At 40.0% G+C, this 22,289-nt stretch overlaps 1 protein-coding gene across 2 annotated transcripts; it reads left to right on the top strand.

Annotated features, from left to right (window-relative positions):
• Positions 1–13,220: 13,220 nt before the first annotated feature.
• LOC147609205 (synaptotagmin-4-like) lies at positions 13,221–15,895 on the top strand. 2 transcript variants are annotated; one of them, XM_086787629.1, is made up of 9 exons: positions 13,221–13,471; positions 13,694–13,759; positions 13,855–13,981; positions 14,159–14,276; positions 14,377–14,443; positions 14,531–14,596; positions 14,694–14,820; positions 15,406–15,523; positions 15,668–15,895. In XM_086787629.1, the coding sequence occupies exons 1-9, from the start codon at positions 13,405–13,407 to the stop codon at positions 15,671–15,673; spliced, it is 762 nt and encodes a 253-aa protein (XP_086643755.1). In that variant the 5' UTR covers positions 13,221–13,404; the 3' UTR covers positions 15,674–15,895. The 2 variants fall into 2 exon arrangements, with proteins under 2 accessions (XP_086643755.1, XP_086643754.1); XM_086787628.1 differs by having other exon boundaries at positions 13,222–13,471; positions 15,647–15,846.
• The last annotated feature ends 6,394 nt before the right edge of the window (positions 15,896–22,289 follow it).

Raw genomic sequence — 22,289 nt, 5'->3', positions numbered from 1 at the left:
AAAGAAAAAAAATCTTCTTATTCATGATATTTTTTATTAAAAAAAATCCTGAATAAGAAGAGGAAGATCCACCCTCTCCATGGCGATTTCGTGCACGACAGGGGTTTTTTTTTTCAAGCCGACGGCGCACAACGCCCCTCCCCATTTTTCTTCAAAAAATTTTATAAAGCTTTTTAAAAAGCTTATTTAAAGCTTTAAAATCAAAGGTTAATTACTCTTTGATTAAAGCTTTTTTCATTTTCCCACGACCCTTGACTCTTCATATTCCAGGATGACCTTTCGGGTTTCGAAATTTTTTTGACCATTCGTATTCTAATGCGTTCGGGGTGCATAAAAAATTTTAATTTTTTTTTTCAAAAAATTTATGAAAAATTAGATAAATGTTATTTCAAAATTTTAGAATATCCGGGTTTGCTGATATGTGGTGTGTCTGTTCGGGCGCCCGTGACCGTTCAAATTTCTTAAAAATCTTTTTTAAAACCCAAAAAATTAGTAAATTCATTAAAATAGTAAAATTTAATTAGATTTAAGAATTGTCGGGCAAAATTGAAAATTTTTGTGTTTGATGGGATTCTTGGGGTAATTTTTAAAAAAATTACCAAATATTAGAAAAATTATAGAAATTATTTTAGAAATCTTAAAAATTGGTATTTTTGAAATATCAATAGTATTTTGGCAAATTTTATTGCTAATTTTTTTTGGAAAATTTTAGATTTGGAGTGCCATAAGATAGAAATTGGTGGATTTCAAAATTAGTAAGTTTTGAGACCCTAGAAAAATAGAAAAAATTAGAAAAAATCATGATAATTCTTTTTTCTTGAGAATTTAATATTTTCGGGGGTTATCTAGTGTTGATGTATGTTTTTTACGTGCTGACATCAGATAGATGCGGATTATTTGCGTATAATTAATGCAAGTGTGCCTCGTATTTGTAGTTTTTTCTATTTGGTTAATTCTAGACGATGTTTTCATGATTTTTACCGTTGTTTAGCCACCAAATGCTAATTAAAGCATTTTTTCTTATGTGCAGTCAGTTCTAACGAATTGATTTGCTAGATCATTTTGGTCAAAAGAGGGCAAGTGAAGTTGAATTCGAGTGAATCGTGATTTTTTGAAGAACTTTATTACCATGGCTCATATTGACTTCTCAGTCAATGATAATGTCGATAAGATGAGTGATCATCCCAACTTGGGTGGGGAAGATTTAAAATCTCAAGTTGAAGAAGAGGAGGTTGTTGGAAAGAGTGAATTTTTGGAAGTGATAGAGCGTCTTGAGGCAACTATTGCCAAATGTCATGACGAAATGAAGTCAATAAAGATGCAGATGTTGACTTTGCAAAAAGCTCTTTTGGCGGCACCTCTTGCTCCTACCAAAGCAGTTGCTCTGTCGTTTGCACCAAAAGTGTATGGTGGTGAGAAAAAGGAGAAGAATTAGGAATGTGTAGATGCCTCGCTCAATAGGTGGACTACACATTTTGCCTTTCATCCATTCACATGCGCAAAAGCTGCAAGATGGCGCAAGGTTTATTGAAAAGAAAGGCATTAACTTGGAGGAAGGATCTCAAAGATAATTCCATTCCCACCACTTAGCAAAGTTTTGAGGAAGCTTTTAAAAAAGAGTTTGTCCAACCAAAGGATGAATTTGAAATAATTGCCAAGCTTGTTAAAAATAGCATGGGAAATAAGTCTTTTGACAATTATGTGCAGAAATTTAGACAATTGGCTGCTAAAGTCAAATTTGATGATCATACCTTATGTGGGATTGTCATCAATGGTCTAGCTCGATATTATCAATACGAGGTAAAATGGCTGAGGATGCTATTCAGGGCAGCTCAAGTTTTTCACAAGACTATGCTTGATGCCAACACTTCAAGACCATCATCTAATGAAAAGAAATCCATGTTCACTTTTTCAAATAGTGGACAAAAAAGAAAGTTGGTTTTCACACCAAAACCAAAAAATTCTGACAATGCCAGCAAGAAGCAAAAATTTGTGAGCAAGGATAATATCACATGTTTAAAATGCAAGAAAAAGAGACACACGAAGAAATTTTATCCTTTGAATGGAGCTACAGCACCTTCTCGGCGCTTGGACAAAAGGCGGCATCGAAGAAGTTCATACCAAAGAAATCTATACACATTATAGAACTTTAAGGTAAATTTCTAAAGTCAATACTACGCATCTTGAAGGAAGCCATGTTCAGATTGTACTTTCAGTAAAGAAGTTTTTGGTCCAAACGAATTATTTCGTGTGGTAGTACTCACAATTTTATTGACTACATTGCGGTACAGAGGATGAAGCTGAAAAACCACACAAAATGATCACATGTACAAGGTTAGGATGGCTGGAGAACAAATCCAATTCTGGGACAAGAAGGTGTCAAAACTACCATTAGACATCCAATTGTACTCAGATAGACTTGATTTTCATGTCATGAGCTTGGGTCATATAGACATAATTCTAGGGATATAATGGTTTCATTAAAAAAATAAATTTTTTAATGTTGATTGGGTCAAACATTTGATGTTTTTCCATCACAATGGAAACCTTGTTACTCTTAAGGGAAACATTGTTGTACCCAAGGAAACTTTTATTAATGAGCTTGAGTTAATGGAAAATCTTTTTAACAATGAACTTTTTCAATTGGTTATGGATCCAGTGTCTTCATGTGTTCATTTTGATGTAAACACTGTTTCTATGGATGTTTGGGAAAGTAAAGTGTTAAATTCCATTAAGAATGAATTTCAGGATGTATTTCCTAATGAGTTACCTCATGGATTACCTCCTAAATGAGAGGTGGACCATAAAATTGAGCTAGTGCCGAGTGCAGAACCTGTTAGTATTCCTCCATATAGGCTTAGCCAGGGTGAAGAAGACAAGGTAGCAAAGAACCTATTAGTATTCCTCTATATAGGTTTAGCCAGACTGAGGAAGACGAGGTAGCAATGCAACTAGCTGAATACTTGAGGATGGGTCAAATTAGACCAAGTAAGTCTCCTTGGGGTGCACCAGTTCTCCTCGTTAAGAAAAAAGATCAAGGTACCTAGCGGATGTGTATTGATTACAACCGTCTTAAAGTTACAAAATTAAAAACAAATACCCATTGTCTAGATCAAACGATCTTATTGATAGGTTGCAAGGAGCTAAGTATTTCACAAAGCTTGATTTACGAACCGGTTATCATCAGATCCGTATTGCAGAGAAAGATGTTCCTAAAACTACTTTTAGGACACGTTATGGCCATTATGAATTTTTAGTGTTACCCTTTGGTCTCACTAATTTTCGATACTTTGAAATATAAAGTTCGAGATGCTCCTGTGTTAACCTTACCAAATCCTAGTAGGCCTTACATTGTAGAGACTGATGCTAGTGATTTTGCAGTAGGTGTAGCTTTGTTCCAGGATGGGAAGCTTATGGCCTTTGAGAGTAAGAAACTCAACGATGCACAAACTAGATACCCAGTTCAAGAGAAAGAGTTGTATGCAATTATTTATGGTTTAAAGTCATGGAGATAGTATCTCTACGGGTCTCAATTTATGTTCTTGATAGATCATCTGTCTTTGAAATTCATTTGTGAGATCAACTGGACTTGAAAGGTAGAAAGGCCAGTTGGGCTGAATTGATGCAAGACTTTGATTTCATGATTAAATATAGAAAAGGTCACTTGAATAGCATTGCTGATGTGTTGAGTCGAATTGGTGAAGTTAATGAACTTAGATTCATGGAAATTACTTCTAACTTGTACGATTCACTCAAAGGAAAATGTAGTGCAGATATTTTCTTTGAAAAATATTAGAATTTAGCAAAATCAGGGTCCAACTCTAAGGTAGATCAAAACCTAGTGAATTAAGAAAAAGCCAACCAATTTTTTATTCGGAATGGTATTTTATTCGGAAATGATAAGGTTTGCATAGCGGATGTGCTGGAAATTAAACTAAGGATCCAATTTGAGTGTCATGATGCACCATTAGCAGGATATCCGGGTATACAATGTACCTTAGCTTTGGTTAGAAGGACCTTTTATTGGCCAAAAATGAAGGATTTTGTTCAGAATTGTGGTCAAATGTCATCAGTGTCAGATAATCTATTGGGTTATTACATCCTTTGGATATTCTGTCTCAAAAGTGAGAAAGTATTTCCATGGATTTCATTACGGGACTTCCACATACCAGCAAGGGTCACAATGCCATTTGGGTAGTCGTGGATAGATTGACAAAGGTGGCTAGGTTTTTACCCACAAAGACAACAGTTAAAGCTTCATAATTGGCTTACCAATTTGTCGACGAGCAACTATTTAGACTGTATGGTCTACCTTCTGATATTGTGAGCGATCGTGACTCTAAGTTCACGGCTCATTTTGGCAGGAAGTTTTCAAGAAATTACCCGCAGTTTGATGGGAAAACAGAGCGTGTGAATCAGATTGTAGAGGATATGCTTCATGTATATGTCTCTGAAAAACCATCAAGTTGGGAAAAATATCTTCCAAATTTGATGAAATTTTTCTATAATAGGTCTAAGCATTCGGCTGCTGGTTATAGTTCGTTCATGCTTATGTATGGGTATCAACCCAGGGCACCTATTGATGTCAATCTTAAGGACATTGAGCTTGATGCATTGAGGGATTTCTTACAAGATATGTAGGAAATGCTGACCCAAGCTCAGGATTCTATCATGAGTGCTCAGGATAGAGCACAGTTTTATGCTGATAGGGAACACTCACCTCGGTCTTTTGAGCCAGGAGCATTGGTTTATTTGAAAGTTCCTAAAGATTCCCAGACTTTGTCAATAGAAAAGTGCTCAAAATTATCTCCTAGATATTGTGGTCCATTCCGAGTTATACGTCGGATTGGCACGATTACGTATGAATTAAAACTACCTCTACATGTTAGAGTTCATCTAGTCTTTTATGTCAATAGACTGAAAGAGAAGCTAGGAGGTGAGGATAACAAAGTTACTCCTGAAGAACTCATTGAAGTCAAGGATTTATCTTATGTTCCACATGATCTTGAAAAGGTACTTGAATTCAGGGAAAGGAAACTTCGTAGTTGTCTAATCCCTAAGGTTAAAATTAAGTGGAAAGATAGGGAAATTGAGGATTCGACTTGGGAGTCAGTGAGAACATTCAGCACAATTTTACTTCTTTTCATTGCAAGAGTGCAATGTTTTGAGAGAGGGGAAGTATGTTATGTGCACATTATATATGCATGTACTAGGAGGATAACCCACCCTAGGCATGTGAACATGGGAGCATGGGAACATGCTTTAGTGGGGCAAGGGTTAGGTCTAACCTTGGGTTGAGGTTAGGGTCAGGCAACCAAGGGTCACACATGGAAATGGAGAGTCAAGAGTCACTTGAGGACCCTCCTATATAATAGGGGCACGGGGCACACTCAAGGGATGTTCTCTTGTGTAGAGCATTGTGTCTACTCTCTTGCCATTTCAAGCTAGAGCTAAGTGTTGATGGAGTGAAGTCATATCTCTTGGCGGTATGGGACACTAAGGTAAGATATGCGATACTTGATTGTATTTATGTGCACCCTTGGGCTCGGGGGTGGTTGGGTGGATGAGTATATGCATGGTTCATGCATGTTTATGCATGGTTATTATCTAGAGAGATCTTTAGGGTTTTAACACTTTATCTGTGGCTTTTCAAGACAAAGGTGATCAGTGGAGTGTAGTTGAGTGAACTTTATTCGATTGAGTGAAAATAAAACGAAACCATTAGAGATTTTATCCTTCAGATAAAAATCTTGGACTCACAATGTGAGCCATGGGAGAAACTAAACGATGCTTAATTGAAAAGATGTTTCATGATGGACATAAAGCAAAATAGCTTTACACAACTTGATCATTGTATCCAATTTGGAAACATTCGATCGATGTTATAAATAAGTAATACGTTTAGATAACAACATGATGGAAAATGATAATGGTATGAGATGTCCCTTATCTAAACCAAGTGAAGCAAAGGCTAAGAAAAAATGATCTCAGAATTGTCATTCCCTGAATTCTACGTTGCCTTGCTTAAAAGCTTTGAATTGGCATCTCCAAGAGAGGATAAGGTCCCTCAAAACCAAACATCCTTAATGCCTATCAAAGTGATGGGCGAAATGCCTTGTATTCATTGCCATCATTATGTCCATCCAATCCCCAATGTGCGTACAATAGGCCTATCTTTATGTACTGCATATATTGCAAAACCTTTGGTCACGACACACCACAATGTCCCAATTCACCTACAATTAACTCAAAACCTCTATCTCCCATGTTCCAAATAGAAACAGTCCAAAGGGTAGAACCTGCTTAGGAAGCAGTTAAGCAAAAAAACAAAGGCTAACAAGCTTTCAAAACCAAGGTAGAAATAAAGAACAAGGGAAAGGAGCCTGTGGCTTTCCTAACCCCAAAAGAGCTAAAAGCTACACATGATGTGAATGCATCCACCTCAAAGGCTACCTCACAAACCACAAAACCAACATGTGCGACACATGAAACAAAAGCAAAAAAGAAAGTTTGTTCTCGTCGCATGGGCAAACATAATGAAAACCTGACGATCCAAAGAAAGTCAGAAGATGAAACAAGTTCTAGTACATCACTTTAGTGAGGATGAAACAAGTTCTGATTCATCACTCAGTGCACCTCACAGACCAATTAAGAAACTAGAAACCGCCCGACCACCCCAAACTGAAAATCATGATCACATGACATATACGCAACGCAAAAAGCAAGCTCAGGAGAGCATGCTTAGCATTGTTGGGTGTCATATAGGATCACCGGATTGTGATTGAACCTCATAATGTGAAACATAAAAAAGCAACCAAAATACAAAAATCGGAGAAGTATCACTTTCCCTTTCAAGAGGAAGATGTACTCTTTAACAGAAGACTCATTAGAGGTAGATTGCGCGAATAATGCAGTTGAAAAAGCATGTGAGGAATTTGATGAATCCCTTAAAAAATTAAAACAGTCTCTCAAATCCTCATTTAGAGGAGTGCTCTTCTCTCGTGGTGGGTGAAGCCAACATAGCTCTTTAGCCCTTGCACCTTTAAAGGCTAACCATGAGTTGTACCAAGATCTCCAGAGCTACATAGAACAAGACTGTGAGGATTCGCAAGTTTTCGAACAGACCTCACTTAAAGTTGTCAAAAGGACTGAGTGTGCCATTGTACATATATCACACTCTTGAAAAAGCTGAGAGCCAAGAAGAGGATAAAAATGAATGGGAATATGAAACCGAAATGGGATTTGAAGCTGAAACAAAACCTGAAACATCCATGGTTCCTCTTGAAGACTCTATCGTGATATGGTTAGATTTCCCTATGGACAACCAATATATATGCCACTATCCACCAATATGTGCTACCACTATCCACCAATATATGTGCCACTCTTTACTTTAAGTCTCAAGGTATTTATACCTTTTCAACTGGCATATCCATCATAAGAGAGTGAACACAACGTAGCATTACACCTTGATAAATCTGCAACAAACATGGTAGTGGATAATCCATTATCATAATCCCTATCATGAACTCTCCTATGATCGAAAGGAAAATCCCCACTAAGCTCATGATCATCATACTTATGCTCATTACAATCCACAAAATTTCCCGCATCATCCTCAAGTCTCCATTATCATAATCCCTATCATGAACTCTCCTATGATCGAAAGGAAAATCCCCACTAAGCTCATGATCATGATCATGATCATCATACTTATGCTCATTGCAATCCACAAAATTTCTCGCATCATCCTCAAGTCCTTCATCACCTTGTTCCGTGAGAATCATACTCAAAGATAGCTTCTTTGCCTTGCATGCTTTATAATGATCCTTGCTCTATTTCTCCCCACATTTAAAATATATGTTTGCTCTTAAGCTCATTAATGTGATCCTCCTTAATCACATTTCTCTCGGTCAAACCTCTTGAGCTCATTAATGTGATCCTCCTTAATCACATTTCTCTCGGTCAAACCACTTGAAGGCTTTCCATCCCCACTCAGATCCTTAGAAGAAGTATTCCCAAATTTCAAATTTGATTTTACATCTCTTCCATAGACCATTGGGAATCTCAGAATGGTCAGTCCCATTGTTGAACCATATGGAGCCTTCACATGAGAGCTAGGAATCGAATCACTCTTGCATAGATGATAGGGTATCTCAGAATAGTCGGTTCCCCCTTCACATGAGAGCTAGGGATCAAATTACTCTTTTGAGGGCCTTTGTATTGCCAATTATGAGACCATATTTCTCCTCATATATCTCAGACATCATAGACTCCACAAGAGAAAGAGACCTTTGGGCATTCACACCAACACCCAATGCTAGGCTTCATGTAGTTGATCATTTTCACTCAACCCTTCTACATACAAAGCAAGCTTGAGAAAATGGTGTGAGTACTCCTTAACACTAGTTCCTCTTTGTTCCAAATCATTCCAAGCACCAATGACCTTATTGTACTACAAATCTGATTGTAAAAGTCTCCCTAAAAGTTGTCAAGTAGTAACCTCATAATCATAAGAATAGATGTGTCTCCACCAAGTGTGAGCATATTGCTCAAGGTGAAGAGTGGCAAAATAGACTTTGGCCCTTTCACTCCTTGGATTGAGCTGAAAACACATGTCCATTTTGTTGACCCCCTCCTCATTGGAATGGCTCTCTCCTTCGAATTTGGTGAGAACTACTTTGTCTTTGACCCTTGTTTACCCCCTTGGACTCATCTCTCTCTTTAGTGTTGTCCAAATGCATCCTTGTAGAAGGTCTTCTGTCATTCCGAGTACCATCCATGCATGTGAAATCATAGGTCACATGTTCTCATTTGTCTTGATTCCATAATGAAGAATGCATTTGGTAGTGATTTTCTCCCATGGACCGTGCTGGTATTTGGGATGATTCTCCTTATTAGCATGACCACCCTCATTTGTATTACTAATCAAAATGCCGTGAGTTGCCTTAATAGAGATGTCATTTCTTCATATGCCTTAGAAGAAGCACCCACTCCTTGTGTACCATGCATTAGATTTATACCATGAGTTGCACCAAAAGATGATTTTCCACCATGATACATACTTTCAACCTTGAGCTTATTTATAAGAGAGAAAACATTTCACTTATTATCCTTCAATCAACTTTTCTTGTTTCTTGTTGAAACTATCCATCATGACCTCCATCATTAGAGTGCAATATCAATATCATTGATTACATCTCCATGCTCATTAGAGGATTTGTGCTAGTCATCCCCGCATAGGTATCCGCATTCTTATCCATCTCATGCATTTGTTCATAGTATTGTAACTACTATCATCTAAATGCACTTGAGAAATATTTTCTTCATCAATTGCATCCATATCATCAACCTCAACATTGGCGTCTTACAAAACTTCTGAAAACTTCTTGGATCTTTCCCTTGGTTAAGCTGAAAATCTATTCTGATTGATTGAACCCCAAAATGATGTCAGATTTAGGATTTCTTTAGCTTGATGGAAAGCTTATGATCTATACTTTCGCTATATGTAGGCCATTTGACTTCAATCAGAGGTAACTATTCTCTGTTTTGACTTCTATGATTCATAGAGTTGAAAATAGAAAAATGGTCGTAGATCCTCAACAAAATGGTCGTAGATCCTCAACAAAAATGATCTAAATGGGATGATCTATAGCTCGACGTGAAGCTCTTGAGGAGTACTAATAACCCTATGATGCATTTGACTCTAGCCCAAGGCGTAAATACTAATAACCCTATGATACATTTGACTCTAGCCCAAGGCGTAAATACTCTCTATTTTGACTTTTATAAAAAAGCCAACTATGCACTTTGACTTCTCAAATGGTGTCCCATTCTTGCATTGTTTGGTTTGTTGGCAAACATTTGAGAAGCTCTATCCAACCGATACCTTGAATCTGGAAAATTTAAAGTGTACACAATGTTGTTCAACATGTCATAAGAAATTGCCAATTTGGTTAAAAATTCAAACTTCGATTTAATAGCTTGGCTCGAAGCTTATGGAATATGCTTTCAAGCTATGTGATCACTTTAAATTTAGTCCGCATGGTTTTTGACTGAATTAAACTTTTGCAGTTCAGTTGTGCATAGTGAAACTATAAAAAAATTACCATAACTTTTCATAAAATTGATACAAAATTCAATCCACACAATCAAGTGATCAATCCAGCAATTAATACTCATCTAAGAGTGTACAAGCACCAATGCATGCATCATGCATGTGTCTCATCATTGCCATTCAATTGCATCAATTCATTTGTCAAAGGTTGATGCCGTGTGGCTACTTTCACCGCCTCCTCTCTAGCTCACCTAATCCTCCTCTTTACCACTTTTCCAAGGCACTCATGGTGGTAAGGAAGATTCATGAAAACACTTCCCCATAGTTCTTTCTTACTCCTCTAGCCATGTATACTCCTCTTCCATATACTAGATTCTAGTTTGAAATGGAGATTAAAATGAAATGTTACTTCAAAAGATAAGAGTTAAGCCACTTACATCAAGTGCATGAACTCATACTTATAATATCCCTTTACACCATCATTGATCACCATTGCATCACTAATAGCTTCAAACTTTGCCATCTTTATCATAAGATATCATGTGCCTCTTACCAAGGCTTGCAAGACAAGCAAAGTATCTCCAAATGCATCCAAGTCACAAGAATCTTCATCATTGTTTGCAAGAACATGTCAATGTTATCAATTTTTGCAAGAATGCACTGATATTTTCATTCTTGACATCCAATCATTTGCCTTTCATGCCATTGACATTTTCTATGCACAAAGTCGAATGTTCTTTGCATGGATCAATGAAAAACCCTCAAAAAAGCTTCAAGAAATTACGATGTAATGCAATATAGCTTCAAGGAAGCCTCTCCTAAGCAACTAGAAGCTCTTTTATGTGACAAAACATTGAAACCCCTTGCCAAATTGAGAACTTATGCACAATCTTGATGCATTTAGCCAAAAGACCCTTCACGATGCTTACAAACAAACTCCATTTCCATTTCCATTACCGTGATTTATGCAAGAATGTTTTGAGAATGATAAAGAAGGCATTGGAAATGATCAAGGAAAAAAAAAAAAAACTCAACCATGGTTAGGGTTACAACAAATGGAGGAAGCTTGATCAAGAAAACCCTAATACCTTCACATTTGTAATGGCATCTTGAGCAGTCCATCTTGTCTGCAGTCTTTGTCTTCTCCAGTAGACAAGAAGCGTGTTCTGAGAGAGAAAAGAAGCCATAGCTTTGGCCATGGCTACAGCAGCTCAGACCTTAAATGCACCAACAATGGCAGCAGCCATCGAATACCAAGAGACGAACAAAGGCGTCAACGTGCAGGCCCTTCTCCGCTGCAAGCCCTGATTTGCTCTGTCGGCTGTTTGCTTGATGCATGAAAATGACGATTAACAAGACCTAGAGACGCCAAAACGCTGCTATCGCCCCTTTGCTTGATGAAAAGGGTGATTAATAAGACCAAGAAACGCTGCTCAAAAGCTGTTTGATTAATATGGCTTCTTTAAGGATAATCATATGGGTGAACATGAATCATGATTATGTGGGTTGTAAGGGCATCTATTGCTCGCTATAATAATAGAAGCCAGTAATAAATGTAAATTAATTAATTAATTAGAACATATGTTTCATAGTGACCAAATTTGAGTGTAAAATGCAGTTTTATAAATATAGCACTCCATGATAACTTGATTTTAAATCTATTATGCTAAAAACACAAACACCTTTCAAATTGTCAAGTAAATAGTCTATTCTAGGAATAGGATAATGATTTTAAAAAATCATCTTATTTAATGCACGTCAATCCACACACATGCTCATCTCCATCTCTATAATATCTTTTCTATCAGTCTACCGTGACGAAAGGGCAATAATTGAGGACTTCCGTAAGCCTAAACCCAATTGACTAGCATTCTAATGTGCCATTGGCATTTTTTGTATCACAGATAGTTGTTTATCATCCTAGGGTTTTCATTAATCTTTTGCTTGTGCCTAAGTGCACCTTGAAGTGAATTGTAATGATTGTGAGATACCGGTTTTTTGTCCATATGCCTTCAAGGCATTCCGTGGACGTTAATATGACTTTCTTTCTCTCTCCCTCCCTCCATCTCTCTCTCTCTCTCTCTCTCTCTCTCTCTCTCTCTCAGTTTGAAAGAAGCCAACAAGTTGCACAACATGGAGTCACTTTGAGGTAGCCTGAGTTTGTAACCATTTGTGAAAATGTGAGAAGATGCTTTAATTAGTGGAGTGTTGGTCTAGTTGGTAGTAATTTTCTGAAGCCTTAGTACAAATTTTTTTCTATAGGATTTTTCTTTGTGAATTAAAAAAATATTTATGGAGACACTTTTTTCATGGGTGAAATCAATTGATAGCTTTGAATTTTCGGATGTAGAAGAGGCATCAAAGGTGATCAAGATATCCACGAGAGCTTGTATATTGAAAAAATGTAGGTTTCTTTCTTTACTGAGGGCCTTTATACATCCTCTCAAAATTTTTGCTTCTCCTAAAATAGGAGTGGGCAAGGAAATGAATGGGGAGAATGAAGTCCATGAGCTTGGGTGGGGAGATCTCTCTCCTTTTCATAGGTTTCCTTGTTTTTCTTCAAAGAAAGCGTGAGCGGTGGAGGAAGTATGTAGATCATCTAGGATGTCCGAGTCAAGGCGCTCGAAAAGAAATGTTTTTTTCAATCCTTAACATTAAAGGCAATGCCAAAACCTAACTGGGATCTTAACCTAAAAATCTCAAAAAACCATACTAATTCCGAGATTTATAACTAAAACATGTAAATGTTATCCCTTAAAGTTAAAGACAATGCCGAATTCCAACCGGGATTTTCAAATTTCGGTCGAAAAAATTACACTACAAAAACCGGGTTATGTGAACACTGGTCGAGTGGCCATCTAGAATGCCATGACTTGTCCAGACTTCGATGGCTTAGCCATTATTTCCCTAAAAAAGGTCCCACTTGTATGAGAGAGAGAGAAAGAGAGAGAGAGAGGTATTAACGTCGGTAGAATGCAACACGAGAGAGAGACATGCTCGTAAAAAACACATTTTTCAATCAGAATAAGGAGGTTTTTGCTTTCATAATATTTTTATAACTAAAATATATGAAAAATCAAATAAGTATCGGCGCGTTTTTTCTTAATTTTGGCCGGCTAAAATGCCTCGTTTGTATCGAGCATGGGAACAGAAATCCAGCGAAGATGAGGTGGAAACGGGGAAGGGCATGAGGCACCCAACAGGAATCTCCCACCTGGCAAGGAAGCCCTGTGTGCGAGATCATACCCTTAACCTACGTTTTATAAAGCGCTCTCAAGGCTCTCCCCCCCCAGGCCACAGGGTTTTCGGTTTGAAAATCTAAAGCAGAACTAGAAGAGCCCAGCAGGATGCCGGAGGGAACGCTTGAAGTGGAGCTGATCAAGGCCCATGACCTCAAGGACGTGGAGACCTTTGGCATGTCCCTGATCTCTCTCACCTCCCCCTCCCCTCTCTCTTTCTCTCTCTCTCTCTCACACACACACAGACACACACACTTTCTCTCTCTCTCTCTCTCTCTCACACACTATCTCTCTCTCTCTCTCTCTGTGCGCGCGCGCGCGCGCACACACACACACACACACTCTGTCTCTCCCTCCCTCCCTCTTAACCGTTTTCCTGCCTCTGTCTCCTCTGCAGGCAAATCTGACCCCTACGCCCTCCTCTCATGCGGTCCTGTGACGCACCGGAGTCGCACCATTCATGGTAAAAAGGGCTTTGAAAGCCCATCTCTGTGTGTGGTTCACCATTCTGTCTTGGTTTCTATTGTGAAGTCCCTCTTGTTTGTTTTGAGCTCGTAGATGGAGGGAGCAACCCTGCATGGCACCAGAGCTTTCTGTTCGAGATCCCAGACGGTGTGCCGGAGCTCTCCATTGCTATCTACGACCTGGAGAGGCACGGCAAAGACGAAGCCATGGGCACTCTCATGTAAAAGCTCTCTTTTTGTATTGAATATTCATCTGATCTAGGTGCATTCAGAAATGAAAAACATAAGAGGTTGGCTCATACATGTGTAAGAGCAAGGGTGAATCTAGCATGTGAGCTCCATAGATTGTACTTGTCCCTTGCCTGGCAACTTCAGTGAATGGATGGGGTTGATCGCAGAATACCATTGGCCCCCGTGTATGCCCAACGACAGATTGGACCCACCAAGTACAAAGTCCAGCTGCCCAATGGAAGCTTCCACGGAGAGCTAGAGCTTCGTCTAAAGTTCTTCCCAAAGGTGACCATTTGTCACCTCACCTGTGCATCTGAATCAAACAATGTTACACCTTCTTGTGTAGAGGTTCATAGCAGTTTTTCCTACCTCTGTGTGTGCACAGGTCCACCACGGAGCCCTGGATCTGCACCTTGTGCAAGGACATGGCTTGCTCTCGGCAGATGTTTTTGGTAAGAAACTATCAAATTGCTCTTAACTCTCTTGAAATGTCCATGTTGCAGAGAACATCCAAACAATTCTTGACTACTATGGTGCAGATAAGTCTGATCCCTATGCTGTCATTACCTGTCACAAACAAACATTGAAAAGTCGCGTAGCGAAGAGTAAGTTCTTATAATCGATTGGCATGTAATGCATTTGAGATTCCTTATTTTACTTGGCGAAGCTGTGTGTCTCTAAGCAAGCATACTATGGTTTCAGATGCTGGTAGTGATCCTATCTGGGATCAGACCTTTGTTTTCACTATTGACAGTGAGGTTACAGAGGTCATAATCAACCTTCTGGACAAAGATACCTTTACTGCAGATGACCCACTAGGAACTGCCATGTGAGTCAAGACATCCACCTGGCATTACATTGGTTTTACTCTCAGTGCTTAGTTTTATACTTGTCCTGATGTGCATTTTTCTCTCTGTTAATTCCAATCTTTAAGTAAATGTCTTTATGGTCTAGTCATGTAAAGGGGCTTTACACATGTAATCCCCACCTGTGACAAGGGGTTGAGGGGATATGTCACTGGCCTCTCTTTCATGGGTATCCAACCAGAGTGTAACCCATGTAAGAAAGGCCCGAGTGCAACCCATGTGAGTCAAGACATCTACCTGACATTACATTGTTTTAACTTCAGTGCTTAGTTTTATACTTGTGCTGATGTGCATTTTTCCTTCTGTTAATTCCAATCTTTAAGTAAATGTCTTTATGGTCTAGTCATGTAAAGGGGCTTTACACACGTAATCCCCACCTGTGATGAGGGGTTGAGGGGATATTTCACCGGCCCCTCTTTCATGGGTATCCAACCAGAGTGGACCCCCCACCCGTCACATGGGCAGCAGAGATTTCTGTAAAGATCTTAAGGGGTGAGGAGTTTCAACCTAAATGCTAACTCCAAACCACTTGTTGAGTGATTGATCAGAGTGCCATTGCACAAGGTGTTTGCCGAAGGTTATGTCCCCCCATCTAGCTATAAAGTACTGGGAAAATCAGGCCAACCACAGGGCGAGGTTAAAGTGGGGATCAAATTTATTCCCAAGGTATTCTTTTAAAACTCTGAGTTATCTGAATAGAGCTCAAACATCCAAGTTTTTATGCCTCCACTTTGGGGGGTTTATTCTCATGGTTTAAATGATGGATGCACTATTCGTGAAGGACTCCAGGTGATTGGTTGAATGTTGCAGGTCTAATGGATGGTTGAGATCATTACTGGTGACTGGAGCGCAGCATGGTCTAACTATACAACTGTCTGAGTTTTTGACATGAAACATGGCATTAGAAAACTATCTTCCTTTTGTTAGTACATGGGTGTATGCTGGCCTTCTTTTGTCGATGCGTTTGAGTATGTTGGTCTTTTGTTTAAGACTAATTGGTGGGATATTTGATTAAAAATGGATGGGTTTGGTGATGTACATAAGCTGTTCTGTGTCTCCCAAATTTGTTGTTACAATCGGTAGAAGTTTGTCCAGGACTACCTTGAGAGTCATCAGTGCTTTACTTGCTTCCATGATGTGTTCATGAAAGTGTATAGGTGTGAAGTGGTACTCATATCGGTTACTTAGCATGCTTAACTTGTAGCTGGCAATAATGTGAGGAATTCTCATTGCTTGCGCCCACGTATCACCTTTGTTGTTGTGGGTGAGTCGCCAGATTGTCGATCTCAGTTGTTGGATCATGTAGCTTCTATTACAAGAAACTTATCACGATGTCTTGACAAGTTGTTGACTTAGAAGAGGAGGATTGGGAGGTGAAGTCCACCAAACTTTGGCTAGGCATTACCACAAAGATTGGCCTCGAACTCAAGGTCACACTCATTGACATGGGTGTTAGGCATAACCTAATGTTGAAGGAGTAGATGTTAAAAATGTGGTGCCCAAATGTATGTGTGTGTGTCAAGCCATATAGGTTTATGTCATTTCCATTATGATTTATGTGGGGGTAGAAACCTTTGGATTTGGGAGGTTATGCATGGTCATATATGTATGTGAGAATAATGTGTATGGGTCAATGAATGTGGGGTAAAGGTCATGTGCAACATTCATGTGGATGTATAAAAGTAGCATGTGGACCAAAACTGTCCTTATCTCTTGGAGATATGTATGTAAGATCCCATGTGGATGAAAATGAGGCATTGTATGTCATTCTCACTAATGTAAGTCGTGATTTTGTGATTAGTCTTAATTCATATCTTAATCATCTCTATTAGTATTGATTTCATGCTCTAACAATGCCTTCCCTCATCTTCCATCCACAATAGCTCTCTTTTGTAACTCGTACACATTCCAAGTCCTTCTCAAATAGGATTTTTGACATTTAAAACCTCATGAATAGGATAGTTCACTTCTATGCTTTACTTAAAAAGCAAGAGTGAAAGAGGAGACATTTAAAACCACATGTATAGGATAGTTCGTTACTATGCTCTACATTGGAAATATTTGCTTGGAAGGGAAGTTTTGCATTATGCTATAAGTTCACTTCTATGCTTTACTTAAAAGCAAGAGCTGAAAGAGTAGACACATTTAAAACCTCATGCATAGGATAGTTCACTACTATGCTTTACATTGAAAATAATGGCTTGGAAGGGAAGTTTTACATTATGCTATAAGTACCACTCGTAAAGACATGTTTTTTGGATGGGGGCATAATCGATGCCAAATAGATTGGGACTCGCGGTTGCTATGCTATCTTGCAACTAACTATTGGACAAGAGATAAACAGTCCTAATAAGAGGTGAGGAGCCTATTTCTTGTTAAACTTTAGCACCAAAAAACCATTCTTTCAAAAGTGCTTCAATTCATTGAGCATTCAAAGGTATCCCACACAACAGCTATGCTTCTTAAAAAGAGACATTCTACACTTGATCGTAGGGGTAAGTAACTAAGCTCCATTAAAAGCCTTGTCTCAGCAAAATCAACCTTCATGGTAGAGTACCTTTTTCCTCTCCCCTAACCCTTCCCCCTCGACATACAAGAAAAGGACTAACCCAACTAACATCAGTACTACTAACGTTACTAACCTTGTAGAAACCTTGTAGAATCAAGATTGTCTTGTCCACCCATCAGTCCCTAGCATAACATCGATGTTTCCATGATAAGGATGATAAATGGGTAGCAAAGGTAAAGTAATGCTTAGAGCACAAGGTTACTACGAAGGACAACCAAAAATTTGGGTGCCCAAGAGGAAGGTCTTGCATATGCAACAGTCAAAGCCACACCCCATTGATTGGACCAAATATCAAACCATCAAACCCTAAGTCCAGAGAAAAAACATGGTTTCTTAATAAGGAGTCGTACTACGTTCGACAAAAATAACTCTAGCTATGTAAAGTAGTGCAATAGAAACCATCCTATCAACAAACAAGGCAACCCTAACAAAATTGCACTATCGAAAGATGATACTCTTAGTGGTCCAAGGGTATTATGAAGGTCACACCATTTTTTCTCCCAATCTATTTAGTCACAGTAAAAAGAACCAAGGAAAGATTTCAATGTGGCAACCCAAGGCTCCCAACAATACGGAAACTAGAGGTGTAACCCAGTGAAGGGTAGGTCAGAAATTGGCCAATTCATGGAGTCCCATGACCTCCAAACATGCTTCGAATAAGATATTTCTTCCACTTTGAACTTGCCAAACCAAGAACCAGGTCCATCTTCCCAAAGTCTTGAGACGTCATACCAATGAGAATGGGTCTACCTAGTCCCATCACCACAACATGACCCGCCAATCTATCAGCAGTACCCACCTCATGGGGCACACCCAATGTACCAAACGAGACCACATGGGCCACAACCTGGTCCTCCCAGAGGGAAAAGACCCCTGTTGGTCTATTATCCGCCCGGTTCTGCTCCTCCACAACCTATTCCCCAACCTACACCACCTGCTCCCACCATGACAAGGTTGACACTTGAAATGTTAAGGATGGCCATGGAAATCGAGAGGGGGGTAGCCGTTGGCATTACTCCCCCTGCACCAGTTCAACCTAGGCAAGAACGAACTAAACCAACGAACATCTCGAATTTGATCACGAAGTTCGATGGAACAGGTGACTCCATTCCTCACATGGAGATGTTTAATCAGATCTGCGAAGCATTTGGCCATATAGACGATCAAACTAAGATAAGTGCCTTTGGCCTTATCTTGGATAGCAAAGCCAGCCAATGGTTTAGATCTCTGAAAGCGGAAGATAAAGCTTCCTTCGAGACTCTAAAAGAAGATTTTAAAGTGGGGTATTCTTGTCAAGGTACCCGATGGAGCCTTGTTGAACAGCTCAACAATGTCAAACAAAATGAGGGTGAAACCATCAAAGTTACATAAACAGAGTCAGATATCTCCACTCATGCTATACTACCGTAGACAAGTTCTTTGATGATGAGAGACTAATTGGGAGATTTCTAGAGGGACTTGAAGATATTCCCCTACAAAACTCCTTGTTTGCCTTGGGCCACACCTCTTTTGAACAATGCTATAGGAGTGCTCTAAAGTTTGAGGATAACTTCAAGGGAACACGTTCTCGACAACTCCACGAAGGTGCATTAGAAGCCTTCTTGAAGACCACCAGTATAAAGCCTAATGAAAAGGATAAGGAGTCCACGTCTGGACAAAGTGTTGATCAACTGGCGGCTGTCCTAATGCAACAAATGACCCAGCAATGGAGAATCAACCAAGGCCGGGATCGAGGGGGCCATCCACATCTTTATCCTAGATGGGAACTCTTATGGTGCCCAACCTGTCGAGAAAACCATACCGGCACTGAATGTCCTCATATGAGACCCTGCCCAAGTCTCTATTGTACCTACTGTGTGAAGTGGGGCGACCACGAGATCTCTAACTGCTATCGTGAGGACAAGGCTGCTTTAGCTTGAGCTATGGCTTAGGTATTGCCTACCAACCCCAGACAACCGCTGGCTTTGCCTACACATCACAACGCTCCTCAACCTGGCCAAGAAGTGGCAGAAAGAGGAATCCTTAGGATACCATAAATGCCCTTACCGCCCCCCAGTTCTCCCACCACAGCCCCCGTTACCCAAAGTCACACCATTTTGTTAGATAACCTTGACAGAACTCTTCGAGGATGGGAATGAGGGAGAAATCTTGGAGACTTCCACTTATTAAACCGAAGAGCCCATGAGCCTGCCCTCATAAATTCTCAGTCACTATGTCATGGAGGGTGATCAAATGTACCCTGTGTACTTAGTAGCCTCGATATTGCGGGCTAGAGATATGAATCGAACAATGAGAAGACTGCCCATATAGTGTTATGATTGTGGTGAACCTCATCGAGTGGTTGAGTGTCCCAACAAGAATAGAAGGGCAAGTGCCCCTGTAGTAGGTGCTCCCGCTATGACTCCACTGTGCGTTGGATGCGGTATCGATCATATGTACAAAGACTGCCCACTAAGACCAAGAACAATTGGAAAGGCTCATGAAGCTAATCCCAACACTAGCCTTAACCTCTGCTGAGTGTTAGAAATGGTTTCATTTGAGCAGTCTCCCTCAACGCAGTAACCAGACTATAGAATAGGCAAAGGGCCATAGCACATGCTGCTGCATAGGCGTCAACCTCTCAAAACCAAGACCAAGCAAGAGCCCCTAAACAAGCCCGAGTAACTCGGCGCTCACGAAAGAAAGCCACCAAGGTTGGGAAGGGTGACAGCCGAGTGATTATCAAAAGCGGTTCTGACTCTGGTACAACAACTCATCCTTCAACTTCTTCATCTGGAGAAGAAGATATGCTATGTGTTGTCGCTCGCGCCCACCAAGAACCCATTAACACCCGTCAGCTACCCAAAAAGATTATGGAATATCCAAATCCTATTGAGGAAAAAGAAAGTATCCAAGCCACCCAAGAGTTAGTTCGTGAGTGCCAAAAGCTCAGTTTGGAAGCTGATCCTCCTATTTCCTACCTCAAACCATGCCCGTCTGTCTCAAACCAGAGACTTGCGCATAATGCTCAGGTTTATCCTTGCGAGTTTCCAAACCAACCACTCCCGCAAGAGTTAACACAAGAAGAAGCTACCCCCCAATAGAAAGATAGGTGGTGGAATATCTTAGAGACCTGGGAGATGAACATCATAGGGGAACCAATGTAGAAATCCATGTTCCCATCCCATACACCTCAAAAAGATTGAGACAAAGCACGCCGGGCCTTTCTCAAAAAGGACAATCTTCGTTCCAAGAGACATCGTAGGTCTCTCTTCTTTCCTCTCTTGACAGGTCCAAATTCCTATCGGCACCTTGCTCCAAGGTAGCCTAAGCTCATGGAATGACCTGAAAGACTGGATGGAGGGATGTCTTAGGGCAGGAATGCACGAAACCATGGATCCGAAAAGCTCTGATGAATATGAGGAAGAAGAATTCCACATACCTCTTAAGGTAAAAGGGACTCCTACCATTCAAGTGAATAAGCTCGGACAATACTTTGAAGGCGATAAATTTAATGCAGCCTTGCCGATAACTTTCGATGGCCACCATGTTACCATAATATTGGATGGAGGAGCCATAGTGAGCATTGTGACCAAACAATGTTGGGAAAACTGGGGAGCACTTGCCTTGGATAAAACCAGATTGTTAGTTAAACTCACCTGATGGAGCCACTGCTAGACCCATTGGTCTACTAAGGGATCTTAAAATTAAGATTATGGGAACCACCTACTGCCACACTTTTGTGGTGATGAATTTTGGACGTCTGCCAGTTTCATATGACTGCATCCTTGGCAGACCCTTTATGCAAGAATCCAAGATGATCCATGATTGGGATATTGACCACATATACATTCGGAGAAAAGATCTTACCTTCAAGATCAATCTACGCACGTGGAAAGTACACCCCATGAGTGTGGCAGATCATTTGTAGAGGACTCAGTCACAACTACATGAACTACTGAACTACTCAGCCATAAAACACTCAAAGATGAAAGGGAGAGTGAGGATTGCGCACCACTTCTAGAGCCGGAAGACTCTGAGAACTGGATGCATATCCTCACTACCCTTGACATCTTGCCTAAAAAAACTAGCACAAGATTTGCCACAGCAGATGGGCAAGAGCTTACATCAAGTACACCCCATGAGTGTGGCAGATCGTTTGTAGAGGACTCAGTCACAACTACATGAACTATTGAACTACTCAGCCATAAAACACTCGAAGATGAAAGGGAGAGTGAGGATTGCGCACCACTTCCAGAGCCGGAAGACTCTGAGAACTGGATGCATATCCTCACTACCCTGGAAATCTTGCCTAGAAAAACTAGCACAAGATATGCCACAGAGCAGATGGGCAAGAGCTTACTTAGTTTAGCACATTTGCCCAATATAGCCGCACAAGAGCTTGAACAGGTTGTTCGAGCCAAACCATCAAGGAGTGCATGGTCCGCTAAAACTCACAAGCCTGAAGGATTACCTAGGCCAAAGTAGTACATCTTCCCAAAAATTTATGAAACCCATTGGTTGAAATATGTGGGTGTCATAGCGCATGAGCATTTCAACAATGAAATGTAGCAAAAAGAGTTTGCAAACAGTTCTCTTTTGGTCCACACTACTGTCCCACAGCCAGTTGAACCCATTCAACCAGAATCAGTCCCTGAAAAGCTTTGTTGCTCTGCACGCAAGGCATGCAACAAAAAGTTGGCACTTGCAGGAAAAAGAAGCCAAAAGACTAATTGATGAGGAAAGTGCTAAAGACAAAGAAACAGGACAGGTGTCCAAGCACTTTAAGACCTTCCAAATCGCTTTGTTCAATATGATTTAACTTAAAGGTCTTATAGTGGGCTACCTGGGACCTCATATGACGGTCCAACCAGCCAAGGTTAA

This window comes from Cibotium barometz, chromosome 51 (genome assembly GCF_041138505.1).
Source record: "Cibotium barometz isolate CiBa-2024 chromosome 51, ASM4113850v1, whole genome shotgun sequence".
Lineage (NCBI taxonomy): Eukaryota > Viridiplantae > Streptophyta > Polypodiopsida > Cyatheales > Cibotiaceae > Cibotium > Cibotium barometz.
Note: the sequence above shows the minus strand (reverse complement) of the source record. Positions and strands in the feature narration are given on the sequence as shown.

Coding starts and splice junctions, on each gene's coding strand:
- LOC147609205 (XM_086787628.1), top strand. CDS start 13,405: ATGCCGGAGGGAACGCTTGAAGTGGAGCTGATCAAGGCCCATGACCTC. Junction 14,444..14,530: donor GCTCTCGGCAGATGTTTTTG/GTAAGAAACTAT, acceptor ACTATGGTGCAG/ATAAGTCTGATCCCTATGCT. Junction 14,597..14,693: donor GAAAAGTCGCGTAGCGAAGA/GTAAGTTCTTAT, acceptor CTATGGTTTCAG/ATGCTGGTAGTGATCCTATC.